This window comes from Crocuta crocuta, unplaced genomic scaffold, assembly GCF_008692635.1.
Source record: "Crocuta crocuta isolate KB4526 unplaced genomic scaffold, BGI_CrCroc_1.0 scaffold143, whole genome shotgun sequence".
Classification (NCBI taxonomy): domain Eukaryota; kingdom Metazoa; phylum Chordata; class Mammalia; order Carnivora; family Hyaenidae; genus Crocuta; species Crocuta crocuta.
This window is the reverse complement of record NW_027529175.1, coordinates 106,396-123,721: the sequence shown is the minus strand read 5'-3', so window position 1 is coordinate 123,721 and position 17,326 is coordinate 106,396. Positions and strand designations below refer to the sequence as shown.

The 17,326-nt window shown below is 58.6% G+C and overlaps 1 protein-coding gene across 3 annotated transcripts; it reads left to right on the top strand.

Moving 5' to 3' along the window:
* The first annotated feature begins 6 nt into the window (after positions 1 to 6).
* Positions 7 to 16,741, top strand: PDGFB (platelet derived growth factor subunit B). Of its 3 annotated transcripts, none has more exons than XM_077757843.1 (7): positions 7 to 166; positions 6,747 to 6,843; positions 9,134 to 9,223; positions 10,623 to 10,828; positions 12,123 to 12,270; positions 14,671 to 14,821; positions 15,141 to 16,741. In XM_077757843.1, exons 1-6 carry the CDS (start codon positions 104 to 106, stop codon positions 14,793 to 14,795), a joined length of 729 nt encoding a protein of 242 aa, XP_077613969.1. In that variant the 5' UTR covers positions 7 to 103; the 3' UTR covers positions 14,796 to 14,821; positions 15,141 to 16,741. The 3 variants fall into 3 exon arrangements, with proteins under 3 accessions (XP_077613969.1, XP_077613968.1, XP_077613967.1); XM_077757842.1 differs by having other exon boundaries at positions 9,134 to 9,235; positions 15,244 to 16,741; XM_077757841.1 differs by having other exon boundaries at positions 9,134 to 9,235.
* Positions 16,742 to 17,326: the final 585 nt, after the last annotated feature.

The window sequence follows — 17,326 nt, the reverse complement described above, 5'->3', positions numbered from 1 at the left end:
CGAGCCCACCTCCTTCCCCAGCCCCCGCCCCCCACCCTGGCCGCGGGGGCGGCGCGCTCGGTCCACGCGTCCGGGGCCCCGCGGGGCCGGGCCCGGAGTCGGCATGAATCGCTGCTGGGCGCTCTTCCTGTCTCTCTGCTGCTACCTGCGTCTGGTCAGCGCCGAGGTGAGTTGCGACGGCGGCTAGGGCTGGTTCGCTTCATTCATTACCCCCACCCTCAGCCCCTGGTCGCCCCCTCCCCTCCCTGCAGTGAACTTTGGACCCTTGCAGCCCACGGGCCTAGCGCAGGGCGCTAGGTGACCTCCGAGGGCTGGGACGCGAGGTGCGGGAGGTGCCAGGCTCTAAGGGGAGGGGGCAGGGGTGGCTTTCTTTCCCACGGGCGATCCCAGATCTCCGGCCCTTTTAGCGTCGGGGAGGGGTGTGTGTGGCCCTGTCCCCCACCCCTCAGGAACCTGAAGGGAGAGACAGTGGGGGTGGTGCCGAGGGTGCAGAAGGCAGCGCGGTCTTCAAGCCCACTTCGGTTTCAGCATGGGTTCCGTCCGGGACCCGGCTTGCACGGGAGGTGCGAGCTCACGCACCGGTGGCAGCCACGCCAACCTTCCGCGGGGGGGTTGCNTGCCCCTGCCCCCGCCATACCTGCGTCCGCGCCCTGCGAGGGGAAGCGCCTCTCTCCCCCGCTTGGCAGGGTGCGGAGCGCGCCTGTAAAAGCGTAGCTGCAANACCGCATACACACACGCACTCATGTACGCCCCGAACACGCGGCCTGAACACACGTGCGCGCCCACCCACGCACGCACACGGGCGCGCAAGGCCCCTCTACGCCCAGCGCCGGGGTCCCACCCCCGTGCAACAGGTGGAAGCTTGTCACCTGTGGAGTGCCCCCATTTCCTTGCTGGGCACTAGCAGGGAGGGGACACAGGGACCCTCCCATCGGGTCCTGGCGCCGCGGCACCCACTGGTTTTTGCCTGCTCAGGTCAGCCTGACGCCCCTCAAACACTACCCCTCTGTGATTTTTGTTTTCAACCGCCCCCCCCAGGTGGCCGAAGATGGTGTCTATGCAACTGGGGCGGGTTGGGGGGGGGGCGCGCTCTGATGTCTAGAGTATTTCTCTCTTCAAATAAGCTGTTCTCTGAACCTCCAAGACCCGAGGACCCTGAGGCGCTGAGAGGGGGCTCCCCCCTGGCTGTTCTGTCTTGATTGCTGATCCCAACACGCTCTAGAGAAGCTGGGTGACAGCTGGACAGGCTTTCCCGGGCCTGCCCTCGCCATTTCCAGGGTCACCCAGCACTTCCTCCTCCTTTCCCACAACTCTGTGGATGCGTGTGTTTGGGGGGGACCCTATGACACCGAAGCTGGTGTCTTTCTCCTCACTTGACTCACGGCATCCTGGGACACGCGGCCCCCTCGGGAACCCACAATTGTGTGGTGCTTTGCAGTTTCCCAAGCACTCTCCTGCTAAGCCGCAGTCAGCCTCAGGCGGCTCTGGGGGAGGTGACCTAAAGGGAAAACCCATCGACTTGAGGGCCAGCTGGGGACGGGAGGCTCCCAGAGAGCCTGCTGGTGGAGGTGGCCTTGGGGCTGGCCTTGTCCCTGCCTGAGCCTCAGGTAGAGGCCTCAGCAGCTAGGAAGGAGGGGTGGGCGCTCTGATGCAGGGCGTGGCTGGGGTGTCTGCTGAGGCCTAAGGAGGTCCCGTCTCCATCAGCTGATCTGGCTTCCGGGAGGCTAACTCCGAGGTCACATGACGCCCCCGGCACCCTTCTGCCGGGAAGGGGCGAAGGGGCCTCGGCAGCCCTTTACCACCCAGCTTCTTTCTGGTTTGCTAATGGCCTTAGGTGGTGGGAGACCGACTTGCTGACATCTCCCAGCCCTGGAAGCGTCTGCAGGTTTAGGACCAAACAGAATTTCGAGGCTCTGGTGCAAGCCCTAGAAGGGTGTGCTCGTGGCCCGGGGTGGGGGTGGGGTTGATTCGGGGAGCGGCCGGAGAGTGGTAAAGACGTGTTTGCCGTGGGCTTCCTGGGTCCTTCTTAGTCTCCCCTCACCCGCCCATTGCCCCCCAGCCCCAAAATGCCCTTTCGAGGGCAGCTAGGACAGCTATTTCATTTTCCGGTCGATTCACTTATTATCTGTTTTCCTCACTAGTCTAAACTCACTGGAGGGTTTGTCTCACTCACCACTGCCTCCCGTTCTGGGAATGGTGCCCGGCCCAAGGTGGATAATCTATAAATATTTGTGGGAAGGACAGTGGATGTAGGGGGAGTGGGGACGGTGAGGAGGAAGGACCAGACATGTGCCTAGCGCTCGCTAAGTGCTTTACAAACATGCCCTCATGTAGCCTGGCCCCCAGGGCAGTGCCTCCTCATTGGAGCCTTCCCTCCCCCACCGCCGCCCCCCCCCCTCCCCCATCTCAAGAGACAAGCTTGTCTTTCTTTTCTCTTCTTGGGACTTAGACTGCCAAGGTTTCGCAGGACAGAGGAGAAAACAGAAGCAAAGTCAGACTGCAGAGGCCTTGCGTATCGTGAGCCAGGGCCTGGGTTTCAGACACCCCCAAACGCGTGAAAGTTGGTTTAGCTTACAGGTCCCCTTGCCCTAGAGCTGCAGAATTACCTGGCGCCCCCTGGAAATCGCAGATTCCTGCCCCAGAGGCAGCAGCCGCCAAGGGGTCCCGGGGTTGTAATTGGTGCCCTGACCCCTCTTGGGACAGGTTTTCTGCTCCAGGGAGGGGTGTGGACAACCCAGTGTGGGGCTGGGCTTGACGTTAAGGAGGGGTGGGGGAGGTCCTGGGAGCAGTAGACTAGGGAAGTGCTAGGTGGGGAAGTCTGCTTCTAAATGGCTTCTGCGGTCTGCCCAGGGAAGGCCTCTTCAAAGGGCTTGGCTTTGGCGTGGAATCTAAATCAGGCCTGAGACTGTCAGGCAGGCGGGTGCTCGGAGGCCTTGTCGGCTCCTCTCTGCGCCAGACGCAGACAACGCCCTGGTTGCTTGGGCTGCGCCTGTCATCTCCCCCAGCGGATCGGCCGGGGAGCACAGCCTGCATATCTGTGTGTGCAGCTGTGGCCCTAGGGGAGGGTGGGGTCCAAGCCCCTTTGATCTGCCAGCCTGGTTGGGAGCAGGTAAGTCACCTGGCCTCACGCTAGCTCGTGCCCTCCTGCAGCTGGTGTTGGGGGTGGGGCGGGGCGGGGAGGAGGCTGTTTGCCTTGGCTGTGCCCCAGCGCCCTCCTCACCACACCCTTGCCCTGTCAGGAACCCCAGGCCTGAGATCTGGGGCAGCTTCGTCAGGGTGCCATGCCTCTCTTCTCTGCTCGCCCGCCGAAGGAGGGTTTTAGAACCCGGGCTGCTCACCACCCTCCCACGCCCGGAAGAGCCTCTGACCCCCAGCAGGTGCCCCTGTGAGTCTCCCCCAGGGCGCCTCATCCTGGAGCTGACCACAGGCTGAATTTCCCCACCCCCAGCCCCGGAAGGGACTCGGGCAGTGCCACTGGGGGCCAGGGGGCCATTTCCCGTGGGCCCAGCACAGGGCACAATGCAAAGCCACACACTTCTCCCAGGGCAGCGCAGCTCTCCACCCACCAATTGTCATCCCACCAAATGTCATCCTGCATTGCTGGCCCTGGGAGTGTGTGTGTGCGCGCGTGCGCGCGCTGCTCGCTGCTGCCCTCACAGGAGCCACACTGAAGGGCTGAATTGGCCACAATGACAGCTCATTAAGTACCCGTTATTTGCTGGCTTCTCTGCTCTGTGCAATAACGGCTCCCAGGAACACCGGTAGATATTCTTTGAGCCCGATTTAAAAGATACAGAAGCTTTATCAGGCTTCAGGTTGTTAAAAGGCTTAATCCCAAGAGGCCAGGTTTCCGTAGCAGCTGAATCCCTGCTCTTTCCTGTACTACAGAATTGTTGACATCTTGGGCCAGAGAATTCTTTATTGGGGAAGGCGGGCCTGTGCATACTAGGATGTTTAGCAACATCCCTGGCCACCACCTACCAGATGCCAGTAGCGCCCCTCTAGGGGTGACCTCCAAAAGTGTGTGGCCAGTGTTCCCTGAGGGCCCTCTAGCCCCTGGTCTGTGTGACATCTGATGCTAGAAAACTCCGTGGTGGGCTGGAGGAGGGGGATGGGGCGTGGCTCTGCTGTTGCGTAGACCTGTAGCCCTTTACTGCATTTCTCTAAGCCTGTAGCTTCCTTGTCTGGAAGATGGGGATCAAAATAGGGCCCGCCGCTTAGGACTGGTGGTTAGCACAGCATTTCGCTCAGTGCCTGGCTCACGTCGGTACGTACTAAAGGTTAGCTGTGTCATTATCAAATCCAGGGGACTCTTAGTCAGTTCTGGGAATCCAGTGGCCAGACTGCTAGAAACATGTACAGGGATGGCTTCTCTGCTGGGAATAAAGTGGACTCTTTCTTTAGGAGGCAATTTGCTCCCAGGAGGTCTTCCTGGAGGAGAAAGGAGAATCGTACAGGAGAGAACCCCAGGGAGAAGGGGGAGTCCTTCATGCATTTTACCAGTATTTACTGAGCACCTACTGGGTACTTCTCTTACCTCCCCAGTCTGTCCTGGGCTCTACCCCACTCAGCCTGGGACAGTTTGGGTTTGTTTCTTTAAACATCATCTCTGTTGCATCGTAGGCTGGGTCTGGGGTATCCGCCAGTCCTGACTGGGGTCTGCCTACCCTGCCCTGGCTGGCAGCTGCAGCGGACTCTCCAGCGGACCAGGAGACCTTGGGGTGAACGCTATATGCCATTTGGTACTGGGTGCTTGGGCCCCTCTCCTGGGGGTTAATTGAATCATTGCTGCGCAGACAGCTTGGGCACCTGGCTAGGCACCCCCACTCAACTTTCCTCGGCTGCTTCTCCTGCCCCCACAGACAGAATTAGGATCGAATCAAATGTCTTCAAGCCCTTGATTCACAGATGAGAGCCAGGACCAGAGAGGGGCAGTGACCAGCCTGAAGTCATGGGGCAGTGAGTAGGGTAGGAGGGTAGAAGCATCTAGCTCTCTGGGCTTGACAGTACCCTCAGGGAAAATGGACCACCTCTTTCTTAAGTGGGGACCAGCTGCCTGCCTTCCATACTTTGGGGAAGGCCTTGTGTCCACATTTGGAGACACCGAGGCATGGTCTCTCTTGGAGTCGAGGAGGCAGAGCATGGTGGGGTGAGTGGCAGCGAGTAAGATGTCCCTCCGCCCTCCCCCCACCCCCCATTCAGCCCCTAGCTTCCTGGCTTTGTAGTCATGGACCCTGAAGGAAAGACCCCAGCTCACAGCCAAGCTTACTCAAGGGCCCCAACCTTTCTTCTCTTTGAACCTCCTGACAGCCCTAGACACCAGGCAGGATTCTAAGTGCCACGTTCACATGAAAAATCTGAGCTCAGGGGTTTCAAGGAATTCATTTTAAAAGCAGTCATATCCACACTCCACCCTGGATCTTCTGGCTCCGAGGCCGATTTAGGTGGCCAGCACTGGATGGGCATGGTGGGCCCCCTGGAGGAGGCGTCCCCAGACACCATACTAACTGTTGAGGAATGAGAGCTTTGGGGGAGAGCCCCCTGGGGCTGGCCACGGAGTAGATGACCTCCTCGCCCCAGTCAGGCAGGGACGTAGCCTGTGCAAAGCCAATCAGAACTCCAGTCCTTGGAGCATGCCAAGAACCGACCAGTGCAGGAGCTCTCAGTCCCTAATCCAGGGAAACTGAGGCACAGAGTTGTTGCACTGAAGTAAGTCAAGTCTGCTGGCGCCCCCTCTAGGGCTCCTTCTACAAGATCGTGCCATCCTGTGCCTGGGTGTGCACGTGTGTGTGTGTGTGTGTGTGTGTGTTTGCCCAGGTGTGAGTTTGGACCCGAAGCAGCGTCTCATGCATGCATTGCCCTTGCCCCAGGGCACTGGATGTCCAGATTGTGCGCTCCTTCTCAAGACCTCCGGCAGCAGCCCCTCAGGTCTCCGTGGACCGTGAGGGACGTGGCCGTGACCTTCCTATCAGGCTGCTCTCATGTTGTTGTGGGGCCTGCGGTTTCCCTGGAGGAAGCCCGGCTCCGAGTGGGGCCTGTTAAAGCACTTATTAAGTTTCAAGTGTTTTTGGTAACAGGCCAGAGGGGCTCTAAAAATAGGGCTTGGTTGGCATGGGGCATGGGTAAGCTTTCAGGTTTCCCGTCGCTGTCTGAGGATTCCCTCCTCTCCTCCTCTGAGCAAGAGACTACATAGATATATTAGTACCTGTGTTCTCCGGAGAATGCCCAACTCTGCAGGCATTTAGGAAATGCCTCACTCACGTCCTCGGGAGGCTGGGAGTTCAGGCCCTGCCGCCAGAAGGCCTCGGGTTTCAATGCAGGTTCTGCCGACAAACTCAGTTTTCTCATCTGTAAAACGGGGATAATTAGGTCTCCTCTGACGAATGCTGGCTGCCACTGGTTATCACGTGTGGAGGAAAAGGCAGTGTGATGTGGGAGACAGACGCACGGAACCCAATCTAACGCCGAGCAAGCTGGGGTTCACGTTTGGGGGTGTGGGGTCTGACCTGGTTCAACCTTCAGCAGCTTCTGGCCCCTAGACCTTTGTGCCTCCGGTTGTCAGGCTTGGGATCCGCCCCCCGCCTGCACCCCGATCCTAGCTGCCCGCTTGCCCATGGCCGAGAGGCCCTGCGGGAGATTTCCATAGGAGGGGGCGTGCGTGCGTGCGCGTGCACGGCGGGGAAGAGAGCCGGGGCTGGAAAGCCCTCACTCCCGGCTCACTTGGCCCCTTGGTGTCTGCCTGGCAGGGGGACCCCATTCCCGAGGAGCTCTACGAGATGCTGAGTGACCACTCGATCCGCTCCTTTGATGACCTCCAGCGTCTGCTGCATGGAGACTCCGTAGGTAAATTGAATCCTTGTTCGGTGCTCTGGGGCCCCTGCTGAGTCCTGGGGAGCCGGGCTGGGGCTGGGGGCGCAGGGCAAGGGGCATCCTCTCTTCCTTGGCTTCCGGGTAACTAGAGGCCTGTGGCAGCCTGGGGAGGGCTTGGCCACACCTGTCCAGGGCAGGGCCGAGTAGGTGGATGGGTTGGTACCTGGGACGTGGGGCGTGGCAGGAGGAGCACCCACATGTGGCTCTGGCTCGGTGCATGGGGGTAGGGCGCCAGGAGGAGGGGGGCGGGGAGAAGGCGCCCAGGGCGCCGAATACGCTGAATGTGTATCCAGGTGTCACCTCGGCCAGGAAGGGTGGTGCCGAAGGAGCCATCTCCCTGCCCCTCTGGCCGAGGGCCCTGTCTGTGAGGTCTCCTGGGGACACCTGGGCCAGACCAGCGGGCAGCCCTGCCCTCGCCCGAGAGTGCACTCAGCGAATGGGCACGTGCTGGGTGGCACACACGTGGCAGGGCTCGCGGGCTGGGTCAGGAATGTATTTATAAACGCTGTCTTCAGAGCAAATTCCATTCTATTCTAACCTCTGGCCTGTTCCCTGGAGCCCCGGTCAGCACCCCCCCTGCACCCCCAGCTCTCCTTCCCTCTAGGGTTTTGTCTCTTTGTCACTTTGTAATCCTTGCCCAGACTCCTATCTACGGGGGACAGCATTTCCTGTCTTTGTTTCCTCTCCCCGTTGGGCCCCTGGCTCCCTGTCAAAAGCATTCCCGGGCCCTTTCAAACCCGCCTGTGCCGGGGGCTGGCGAGGCAGGCGGGAGGAGGCCCCAGCTGGGCCCACCTATTGTTCACTAGGCCCCCCACCCGACGTCTCCCACACCCCCCGCCCCATGCCCCGACTGGCCAGCCCTGGCCAACACAATGGGGCAACTTCCAAATTTAGCCTTTCTGCAGTTTCTTTCCAAGGCCCTTGGCCCCCACCCTCGTTCAGTCCCTACACACCCCGGGTGGGGGTCGACATTGGAGACTGAGGTTTTCAATAGCGGGCCTGTTTCGAGGCAACCATGTGGCGATTTTTTCCTAATCAACTTACCCTTTCCACAAAGCACATCTTTCCCCCATCTCTGCTCCACCAGGGACATTCCAGAGATGGCAGGGAGAAGGGAAGGGAGCGAGAGGGACAGACAGACAGACGCGCCGGCGCGCGGGAGCAGGAGGCTGGATGGAATGCACCAGCTGTAGGGTTTGGGGGATGGTCTCCCCCAGACAGGAACCCCCGGGGGCCCCCACGGAAGAGGGAGAGCTTTGCTGTTGGCGGGGGCCAGCGGGGAGGGGAGACGGCGGGAGCAGCGAGGGGCTGTGTGAAGGGGGCGGGCGGGGGCTTGTCCCTGACACTGACACCCCTCGGTTTATTTGCTGACTCCTCAGCCATCAGAGAGCTAGAAGGGGCTGCCCAGGATTCAGTGTCGAGCTCAAAGTCCTCCTGTCTGGCCCTCACCTCCCGCAGTGGTATTGGCTGCCTCTAGAGAGAGGGAGGGATGGCTCCGGGGAGCAGCCGTGACACTGAGCCCCCCAGGCTGGACAAAGGGACAGTAGTTTGTGATCTGAGGAATAAACTGACCATAGGGCAGACCCGGGGCCAAAGGTTAGAGGGGAGAGGCAAACACAGGGAGACTGGACCCAGCCCCAAGCTAGGAAGGGCACAGGGTATGGACACCCCCATCCCAGCAGGCCGGCCCCCCGCCCCTCTCCGCCTTCGGCCCTCACCCCCGCTCCTTTCCCTCCTCCCTCTCTCCTGCTCAGCGGGGCCATTGTCCGGGGCTCCAGAGGGGCTGTGTCCAGGGCAAGCTGGTCCCCCCGGGGATTCTGGGAATTTCTCCATTCAGCACTTCCTATGGGAACGCTGGGCGGAGGGGCATTGGAAACTGGCCTTCCGAGCTCTGGGTCCTTGCCCTGCCCTGGAGGCTGAGGAGGGTTCGCTTACAGTAGCAAAAGGGAAGGGTTATTTTTAACTCCCTTGACATGGGTTCTGTCCAAAAATGTGGCTGAAGAGGGATGCAGTCAGGGCCCCACCCACCCGCTGAGCCCCACGGCCACCCTGGGGGTCCTGGAGAGCCCCTTCGCAGAGCCGGGACCCTCCGCCGTACAGGGAACTGGAAAGGTAGTCTGTTGTTTGGGGGGGTGGTGGAGTACCAGCGAGGGGTAAGGGGCCACCTCCCTGCCTTCCCCAGAGACCCCAGTGGAGTCCCCACTCCACGATGGGACCAGCCAGGGCATACCAGGGTGCATTCTGACTGCACCGTCTCTTATAGACGAAGACGGAGCCGAGTTGGACCTGAATTCGACCCGCTCCCATTCTGGAGGCGAACTGGAGAGCTTATCCCGAGGGAGAAGGAGCCTAGGTGAGGCTGCAGGTGAGAATGGTGTTTCCTCATCGGTGGGAGCCAGGGAAGGAGGCCTGGGGCGCATAGCCAGCCCAAGGCTCTGGGCCACCCCATCCGCCCCCCCACTCCTGCTCAGGACTGGGTTAAACTGTAAGAGAGTATAACTGTTCTTCAAGACACTATATTTGAGTTGAGTCACCACGCCCCATCCCCCAGCACATACCGTTTCCTAAATATAGTGGTTTTAAACTCATTTGTTCATTACTTCGACCCTGGAGACAGATATTATTAACCCCATTTTGTAAAGTTGGAAACTGCGGCCCAGAGAGGTTGGGTAAAGGCATGGCTGAAGTCGCACAGTGAGCAAGAAATAGGGCTGGCATCCCAGCTGCCCTTCTCACTTGAACCCAGTGCCATCACGGTGGGCTGTGTGTCTCTTCTGCCGCTCAGGGCTGTGGCCTGGGTCAGCAGGCAAAGCTTGGGACCCTTCCCTGGGGAGGCCAGTGCGTACTCTCAGCCCAGCACTGAGTAGTACTGCGTACTACACAGCACTGTAGACAGTGGCTAGGGGACCTCCAGATAAGAGTCGGTGGCTCAAGTTTCACTCCTTACTCCGAATTTGGGCAGCTAGTCCAGCCTCAGAGTCTCTATGTGAGAATGATGACAGAGTCCAGCATCCACTGAACGCTTGCTCCAGGCCACTCACGTTAGCCCTTAGAGCGGCAGGTGTTATCCGCTGTCACACATGCAGGCGGGAACAGGCTTTGAATGGAGCAAGGATGTAAGAACAAATGACGGTGTAAAATGGCAACATAGGAGTAGTTACAAAATAATAAGTGAGTAGGAGCGGGGAGTCGGGACAAGCCCATAAACGTGTGAAATTGAGGAATGAAATTGAGGGCTGGTGGAAGGAAACCGACATTTAGGACAGCCCAGCACTCTCTGAATGTTCTCACTCGATCCTTATGCGGTTCTTGGGTGTCGGATCTCATGGGGAAACTAAGGCTGAGCGCATATCAGCAGCCTGTCCAAGTCCCACAGCTGATAACAGCCGAACTGCCCCTGGGGTTGAAGGAAGTGGGGATCCGCACGCCACTTCTTCTTTTTTAAAAAAATTTTTTAATGTTTTATTTTTGAGACAGAGCACAAGTGGGGGAGGGGCAGAGAGAGAGGGAGACACAGAATCCGCAGCAGGCTCCAGGCTCTGAGCTGTCAGCACAGAGCCCCACGCAGGCCTCGAACTCACAAACTGTGAGATCATGATGGGAGCTGAAGTCGGTCGCTTAACCGACTGAGCCACCCAGGTGCCCCCAGTCTGCCATTTCTGACCGACAGCACTACCCCGCTGGGCTTGGCCACCAGGTGGGGCCTCTGGGCCGGCCCACCTTCCTGATGGAGGCCCCCCGTCTCCTTTCAGGTTCCCCGACGGTCGCCGAGCCAGCCATGATCGCCGAGTGCAAGACCCGCACGGAGGTGTTCGAGGTCTCCCGGCGCCTCATAGACCGCACCAACGCCAACTTCCTGGTGTGGCCGCCCTGCGTGGAGGTGCAGCGCTGCTCCGGCTGCTGTAACAACCGCAACGTGCAGTGCCGCCCCACCCAGGTGCAGCTGCGGCACGTCCAGGTGCGCGCCACCCCCCTGCTGTCCCCGGCGGTGGGCGGGGCCTGCCCTCCCTGGCTGACCAGACTTCCCTAGGGGCGGAGAGGCATTCCTGGCAGGTCCCTGGGCTCTGTCCCGAGAGGCCGCCTGCAGACGCTCTCTGGACAGGTGTGGCGAGGCCCCCTGGGAGTTCTCAAGGCCACCCAGGCCGCTGTCACCAAAAGCCACAGGCAGACCCCAGGCAGGGCCAGGCGTGGGACATTAAGTGAAGGGCGCTGCCGCCTCTTTTCCAGGGATAAAATCCCAAAATGTCCCTGGAAGAGACATGTCTACAAGCCTTTACTGGACCCTCAGAATGTTCTGGGCTGCTCAGTTTTCCTCCAAACCCATCAAGGCTCCTTGCTTTAACAAGGAGGGTGCAGAGACCCTCCAGGCAATAGACATTGCAAGAGTTGGGGCAGCCCCCTGGCGGAGTCAGAACGCTGCATCCCGCCTCCTTTCTGGAAAGATGGGGTATGCATCCGACTCGAGGCAAATTCTGGAGTAGAGGCTGCCCTGGGGTCTCACGCTGGGCAGGGCAGGGCCAGAGAAGCCTCTGCTGTCTTCGGATTCACGTGGAAAGGTTTCTGTGCTCCTCGGGGCGGCCTCCCCTACACACCGGCTGCGCCGGGCTGCGCACCAGGGCTCAGCACCGGCTGGCGAGCCCCACTCTTGCCAAAGGCTCCACCTGCTTCGCCACACTCCCCCTCCCTGAGGTCAGCTGTGGCCTTTCCCCCTGCCCACCAGCCACCCAGGCCTGGGCCCTGTGCCCGAGATCACAAGTGTCACTCTGTACCGCTCCACCCGCTGTCATGGTATCTCCTGTCCCCAGCGCTTCCAGCTCTGTGGACACCTGACAGCTGACCTCCCCCTTCCCGCCTCCCTCCTGGATAAAGCCTCCCCCCCACTTCCTTCCAGACAACCATCTCCCGCCTCTGCCATAGTCCCTGACCTTGGCTGGCGCTCCGGGAATGAGGACACCACAGGCCCTACGCTCAACCCGGAAATGCCTTTCTCCCTCTCTGGGAGCTCCAAGGGGGCCGCAGCCGAAGCTGGAGGCCAGGTCCGGAGGGCTTGTTTTGATGGAAAAGCCACGAGAAGGGTAGAGGGCAAGGACCTGCTATTGTTTGGGCCGGAGCGTCTGCCCTGCCTGCCTCTCTCCACGCCCTGCTTTCGAGGAAAGCTCCCTGCAGGGGACACTGGGGTGGGAAGAGCAGCGGCTCCCGCAGCCCCTGACTGTGTAATCTCCCAGAGGCACTCAGGTGGTTCTGTCTTCCAGGTGAGAAAAATCGAGATTGTGCGGAAGAGGCCAGTCTTCAAGAAGGCCACAGTGACCCTGGAGGACCACCTGGCGTGCAAGTGTGAGACGGTGGTGGTGGCTGGGCGGCCCGTGACCCGAAGCCCGGGGAGTTCCCAAGAGCAGCGAGGTAACCGCTGGTCCGGGCTCTGCCTCTGAATTGCTCAGCCGGGCAGCTCGCTTCTCCTGTGGCAGCTGCCAGTGGGGGGAAATTGGACCAGGCATACCCCTGCTTAAATTCATCCGAAGCTTTCCATCTCACGGAGAACAATCTAGATTCCTCCCTGCCTGTGAGGCTTTACATTTCCAGCCTTGTTGCCAAGCATTCATTCCCCCTCACGTATGCCACCCCAACCAGCCTGACCTCTTTACGTGGCCAAATATGTTGCTGCCTCAGGGCCTTTGCACATACCACTTTCCATCTGAAATTCACTTCTCTCAACTCTTCACAAGCCTACTCCTTCTCTTCATTTGGGTCTCAGCTCAGAAGTCACCTCCTCTTATAGGTCTACCCTGACTACCTTGTCCAGAGCAGCCCCCAACCCTGCCTTGTACCACAGCCCCTTACTTTGTTGAATGAGTACATAAGATGGTGGGACAAGAGAACATTCCACACATATCATCTTCAGATATTTGACAACTCGTCCCGGGGATGAGAAATCACACTAATTCCTTATGGCCCTCAGGGGAGGATTAAGACCAGTGCGGAAAACCACTGGAGAGAGATTTGAACTCTCTATGCCAAAAGCTGTTGGTCAGTCAGGGGGCCAAGATGGGATTGTTGCCTTGTGTAGTTGTGAGTTTCGGGTGTTGAAGGTGTGTAGGTAGAGACCAGGCGGTTCTGCTGCAGTAATGTGACAGATAGATATTTGGAACCAGAACTCTGTTCCTCTCTTTAGATTTCATGAATTCACCATTTCAGAGGCATAGTTTGACTTGAGTTGAAAGGGACCAAAAAAAAAAAAAAGACCTGATCCAATTACCTGGTCCACATTTACAGAGGAGGTGCCTGAGGCTCAGAGAGGCTGAGATCTTGCCCAACGTCACACAGCCAGTCCCAGGCAGGAGTATAGCCAGAATCAAGGTGTCCCAAAGTTCTGTTCTTGGCTCTTCCCTCACCCTGACGCCAGCCACTGGCTCTTACCCGCCTTGTCATTTTCTTCTTTTAAAGAATTTAAAACTTTGAGAGCTAGAGCGGTCCAGAGAGATGACCTTCTAAGTCAGTCCTTCAGTCTTCTTAATGGGGTTGCTGGAGCACAGAGAGGTTAAGGGACTTAATGAACGTTGCACAGTGACAAAGTGTAGCCCAGAACCCAGGTCTTGTCTAGTTCTGGGTTCTTTAGACCATCCTGCCACCTTTTCTCCCTCGCCCGTTTGCAGTAAGGATCAAGAATTATTTAGTTAATACGATTAGATGAACGTGAAAAAAATCACATGTTGGTTTTCAGTAACTTTCTGCTGTTGGAGGACAGACATCTTACAAGCCTCCTGAAAGCAGGGCTGCCTCTCAGCCTCTTCGTCCTGTTCTGAGAGCCCGGCTAAGGCACGGATGCCCTGAGAAGATTGATAATTTGCCAGCTTCAAACTGACCTGCTGTAAATGATTCATACAATTAACACGGAATGACATAGAATATCAAGTAATATGGAATCGTAATAAGAGCGTTAACATAGCATGGTCTCTCTTCAGGAAACATCACATTCTTCTTTGTGTTTAGAACGGGGTTCTTTTACGTGCCTCTGCTTCATGTGACTTNCAGGCTCCAGGCTCTGAGCTGGCAGTCAGCACAGAGCCCGACGCGGGGCTCGAACCCACGAACCGCGAGATCATGACCTAAGCGAAAGTCGGACGCTTAACCGACTAAGCCACCCAGGCGCCCCTTCATGTGACTTTCCAAACCAGGTTTTGGAAGGCCCGTTCAACTGACTAATATGTAGATTACATAAAGTCTGTCATGTCAGTTTCAGCCGCTCAGCCCCACGTGACGGTGCTGCTGGCAGCTGCCCGCGGCCTGGCTAAGGCTGGCTGGTGTGGCCCGTGTGATGGCCAGTGTCGGACCTCCTGGGCCCGAGACTCTGCTGTGTCACTCACGAGCTGCTTAATGGCCCTTCTAGATGTCCTCCCCAACGGGGGATCTGAGACTGCATGTGTCCTTACATTGCCCATTTGCAGAGATGGGCTAACTGCCTCATGGCTGCTTGTGTCTGTGAGGCGGGAGGTCCGTGTTGGCCCCAAAGAGCTGGGGATGCTGGGGAAGGCCCCCAGGAAGAGATGGACCTTGAACTTGGTGGAGAAAGCTTTCACTTCCAGGATGTCGACCTAAGGGTTCAGGAGGAAGAGACCTAAGTGCTAACCTTGACCCAGGCTCATAAGCACTGTGATTTAGAGGCCAGTGGTTGAAAGTATTGACTCCAGAAGCCGACTCCTAGGTTCAGATCACATTTTCTCTGCCTCAGTTTCCTCATCTGTTAAGATGAGCCCCTCCAGAGGCTGTCCACCAGCTGACAAGACCTTTCTTTCTCTCGAGCAGCCAGGACACCCCAAACTCGGGTGACCATTCGGACGGTGCGAGTCCGCCGGCCCCCCAAGGGGAAGCACCGGAAGTTCAAGCACACGCATGACAAGAAGGCACTGAAGGAGACCCTTGGAGCCTAGGGGCATCTGCAAGAGAGTGCGGGCAGGTGAGGCCAGGTGGGGAAGCTGAGGTCCAGAGCCCTGGGATTTCTTCTCCCTGGCCTGTGGCTTGGGCTGCATTTGCCTTTCCCCGAATGAAAATCTGAACCCTAAGCCAGGATCCCTTCCACCCAACTTCAACTGACTTTTCCCATGGGGTAGGTGGGTGAGGGTCTTTGGGGACCCCAGCCCAGCTGTGTCCCTGCATGCCCTAAGAGAATGGGAAGTCTAAACCTCAGCTCCCTGTCCCTGACGAGAGGCGTGTGAGTATGGGATGGAGCCCCGAGGCTGTCTCTGACCCTCTGTCTCCCTCTGCTTGGCCCACAGGGTTATTTAATATGGTATTTGCTGTATTGCCCCCATGGGGTTCTTGGAGTGATAATATTGTTCCCCTCGTCCGTCTGTCTCGATGCCTGATTCGGACGGCCAGTGGTGCTTCCCCCCTTCCACGCGCCTGCCCACCCACCAGCGGGTCCCCTCATTGGCCTCCAGCGCCTTGCCCGGAAGCTCGAGAAGGAGACGAAGGACCTGAACTCCATTGCTGTCTTCCTCCGCTGACCCCCGAGAATCTGGGAGAGAAGGGCACGAGAGACCCATGGCATCGCTGCTCGGGGCCCGGAGCTCCCTCCCCCAGCGCCTGGCCCAGGTCCCACCGGAGCGCCACGGACTGGCTGAAGCCCTGCTCGTGGCCCTGAGGCCGTCTAGGCGTGGAGGCCCTGCCTGGTCCCAGGCCCCCCAGCCAGCTCTGAAGGGAACCCCCCCTCCCCGGGCAGGCCAGGGTACCTCGTCTTTCTGTGGCTGAGACCACGCGTTGAACCAGAGACTGGAGGAAAATTCTCCCACGGCACCCAGGCCCGGTCACTTCTCCCTGGTCACCTCTGCTTACAGTGGCTTCCTCTCGTTTTCTACGTATGAAATCTTTGAGGATGTGGACTCCTCTGGGTGGGCGTGGCCCAAGCACCAAGCAGCCAAGTGCCCCCTCAGATGGGTTAGAGATGAAGTTCTGGTGCCACCATGGATGATGATCTGGGCACTCACTGCCTCCCTCCACTCCCCTACCTTCACCTCTTCTGTTTCATCTCTCTACCTCCACCCTGCGTCTTCCTCTTGTCCTGGCCTTCAGTCTGCTCCACCAAGGGACGCTTGGACCCCATACCGAGGCCGTGAATAACCCCACTCACTGCCCCACTCGGCAGAAGACCAGGGGTCAGGGCAGCAGGGGGCCTGCGCATCACATCCCAGCCCAGCCAAGATGGCCGTGTAGGTTCGTGCAGGGTGTGCACTGCACAAGGGCACCGCGTGCAGGGGTCATTGTTCATGCCGTAGAACGTGGCCAATCTGTGTATTCGTTAGGACGGTTTCCTGGCAGATGGAGATAAAACGTCTTGAGGAGAGGGACCCTTTTCCTAATTGACCCAAAGGCTCCAAGTGGACTGGCTGTGTCCCGACCTCACCAATGGGCTTGGAGTGGTTGGACGGGAGAGTGAGCCCACGCTGGGTGGGGAGGCCACACGTCGTCCAGCCAGCCTCCATTTTCCTGAGTCCTCCGCTCAGGCGGTTCCCCTTCCTGGCAGGTGTGAAAAACCCTAGAGAAAGGCCCTGGGGGAGGGGGTAACCCTTGCTCTCTCCCTGTGCACTACCCCCACAGTAGATTCCACCCCTCCCAGGAAACCGGCTCATGGGCTGGGAGTGGGGGAAAGAAGGGAAAAGAACCCCAGGGGTCCCTGGGGTGGAGTCTGATCTCCCACCTCCCCTCCACCTACTGCACCTCCCCCCCAACCCCCCTCCTAAACCTGCTTTCTTCAGTTTGTAAAGTTGGTGATTATATTTTTGGGGGCTTTCCTTTTATTTTTTAAATGTAAATTTATTTATATTCCGTATTTAAAGTTGTAAAAAAAAAAAATAACCACAAAACAAAACCAAACGAATGAAGCCGCCGGAGTTCGGTCTGTTGGCATGGTGCGTGACAGTCCCCTTCCCGCATTGGCCGGGTTTACGGGCAGCTTGCTGTGTGTGTTCCCGTCGCTCTGGGAAGTTCCGGCACACACTCACGCACACACTCACACCTGGGTGCACGCACGCACATGTGGGTCTGCGGCTCTGAGGGAGGCCCCTGTTTGGGGGGCAGATAAGAGCCTTACAGCCCAGTCTGCAGGTCTTGGACCTGCAGCAGCTCGTGACACGTGGACCATGGGTCCTGTACCTGTCACTGGTGCAAGGGAACCAGACCCTCTGCATCATAGGCTGGGGTTGGCTCTGGGGAGGGGATACCCAAGGTGGGGAGGGCTGGAGGAAGTGTGGAATTAATTCAGAATGAACACAGCCAAGGGGGTGCCTGTGTGGCTCATTCGGTTAAGCATCCAGCTTCGGCTAAGGTCATGATCTCTCATTTCATGAGTTCGAGCCCCGCGTCGGCTCTGTGCTGACAGCTCAGAGCCTGGAGCCTGCTTCAGATTCTGTGTCTCCCTCTCTCTCTGCCCCTCCCGTCCTCACACTCTGTCTGTCTGTCTCTC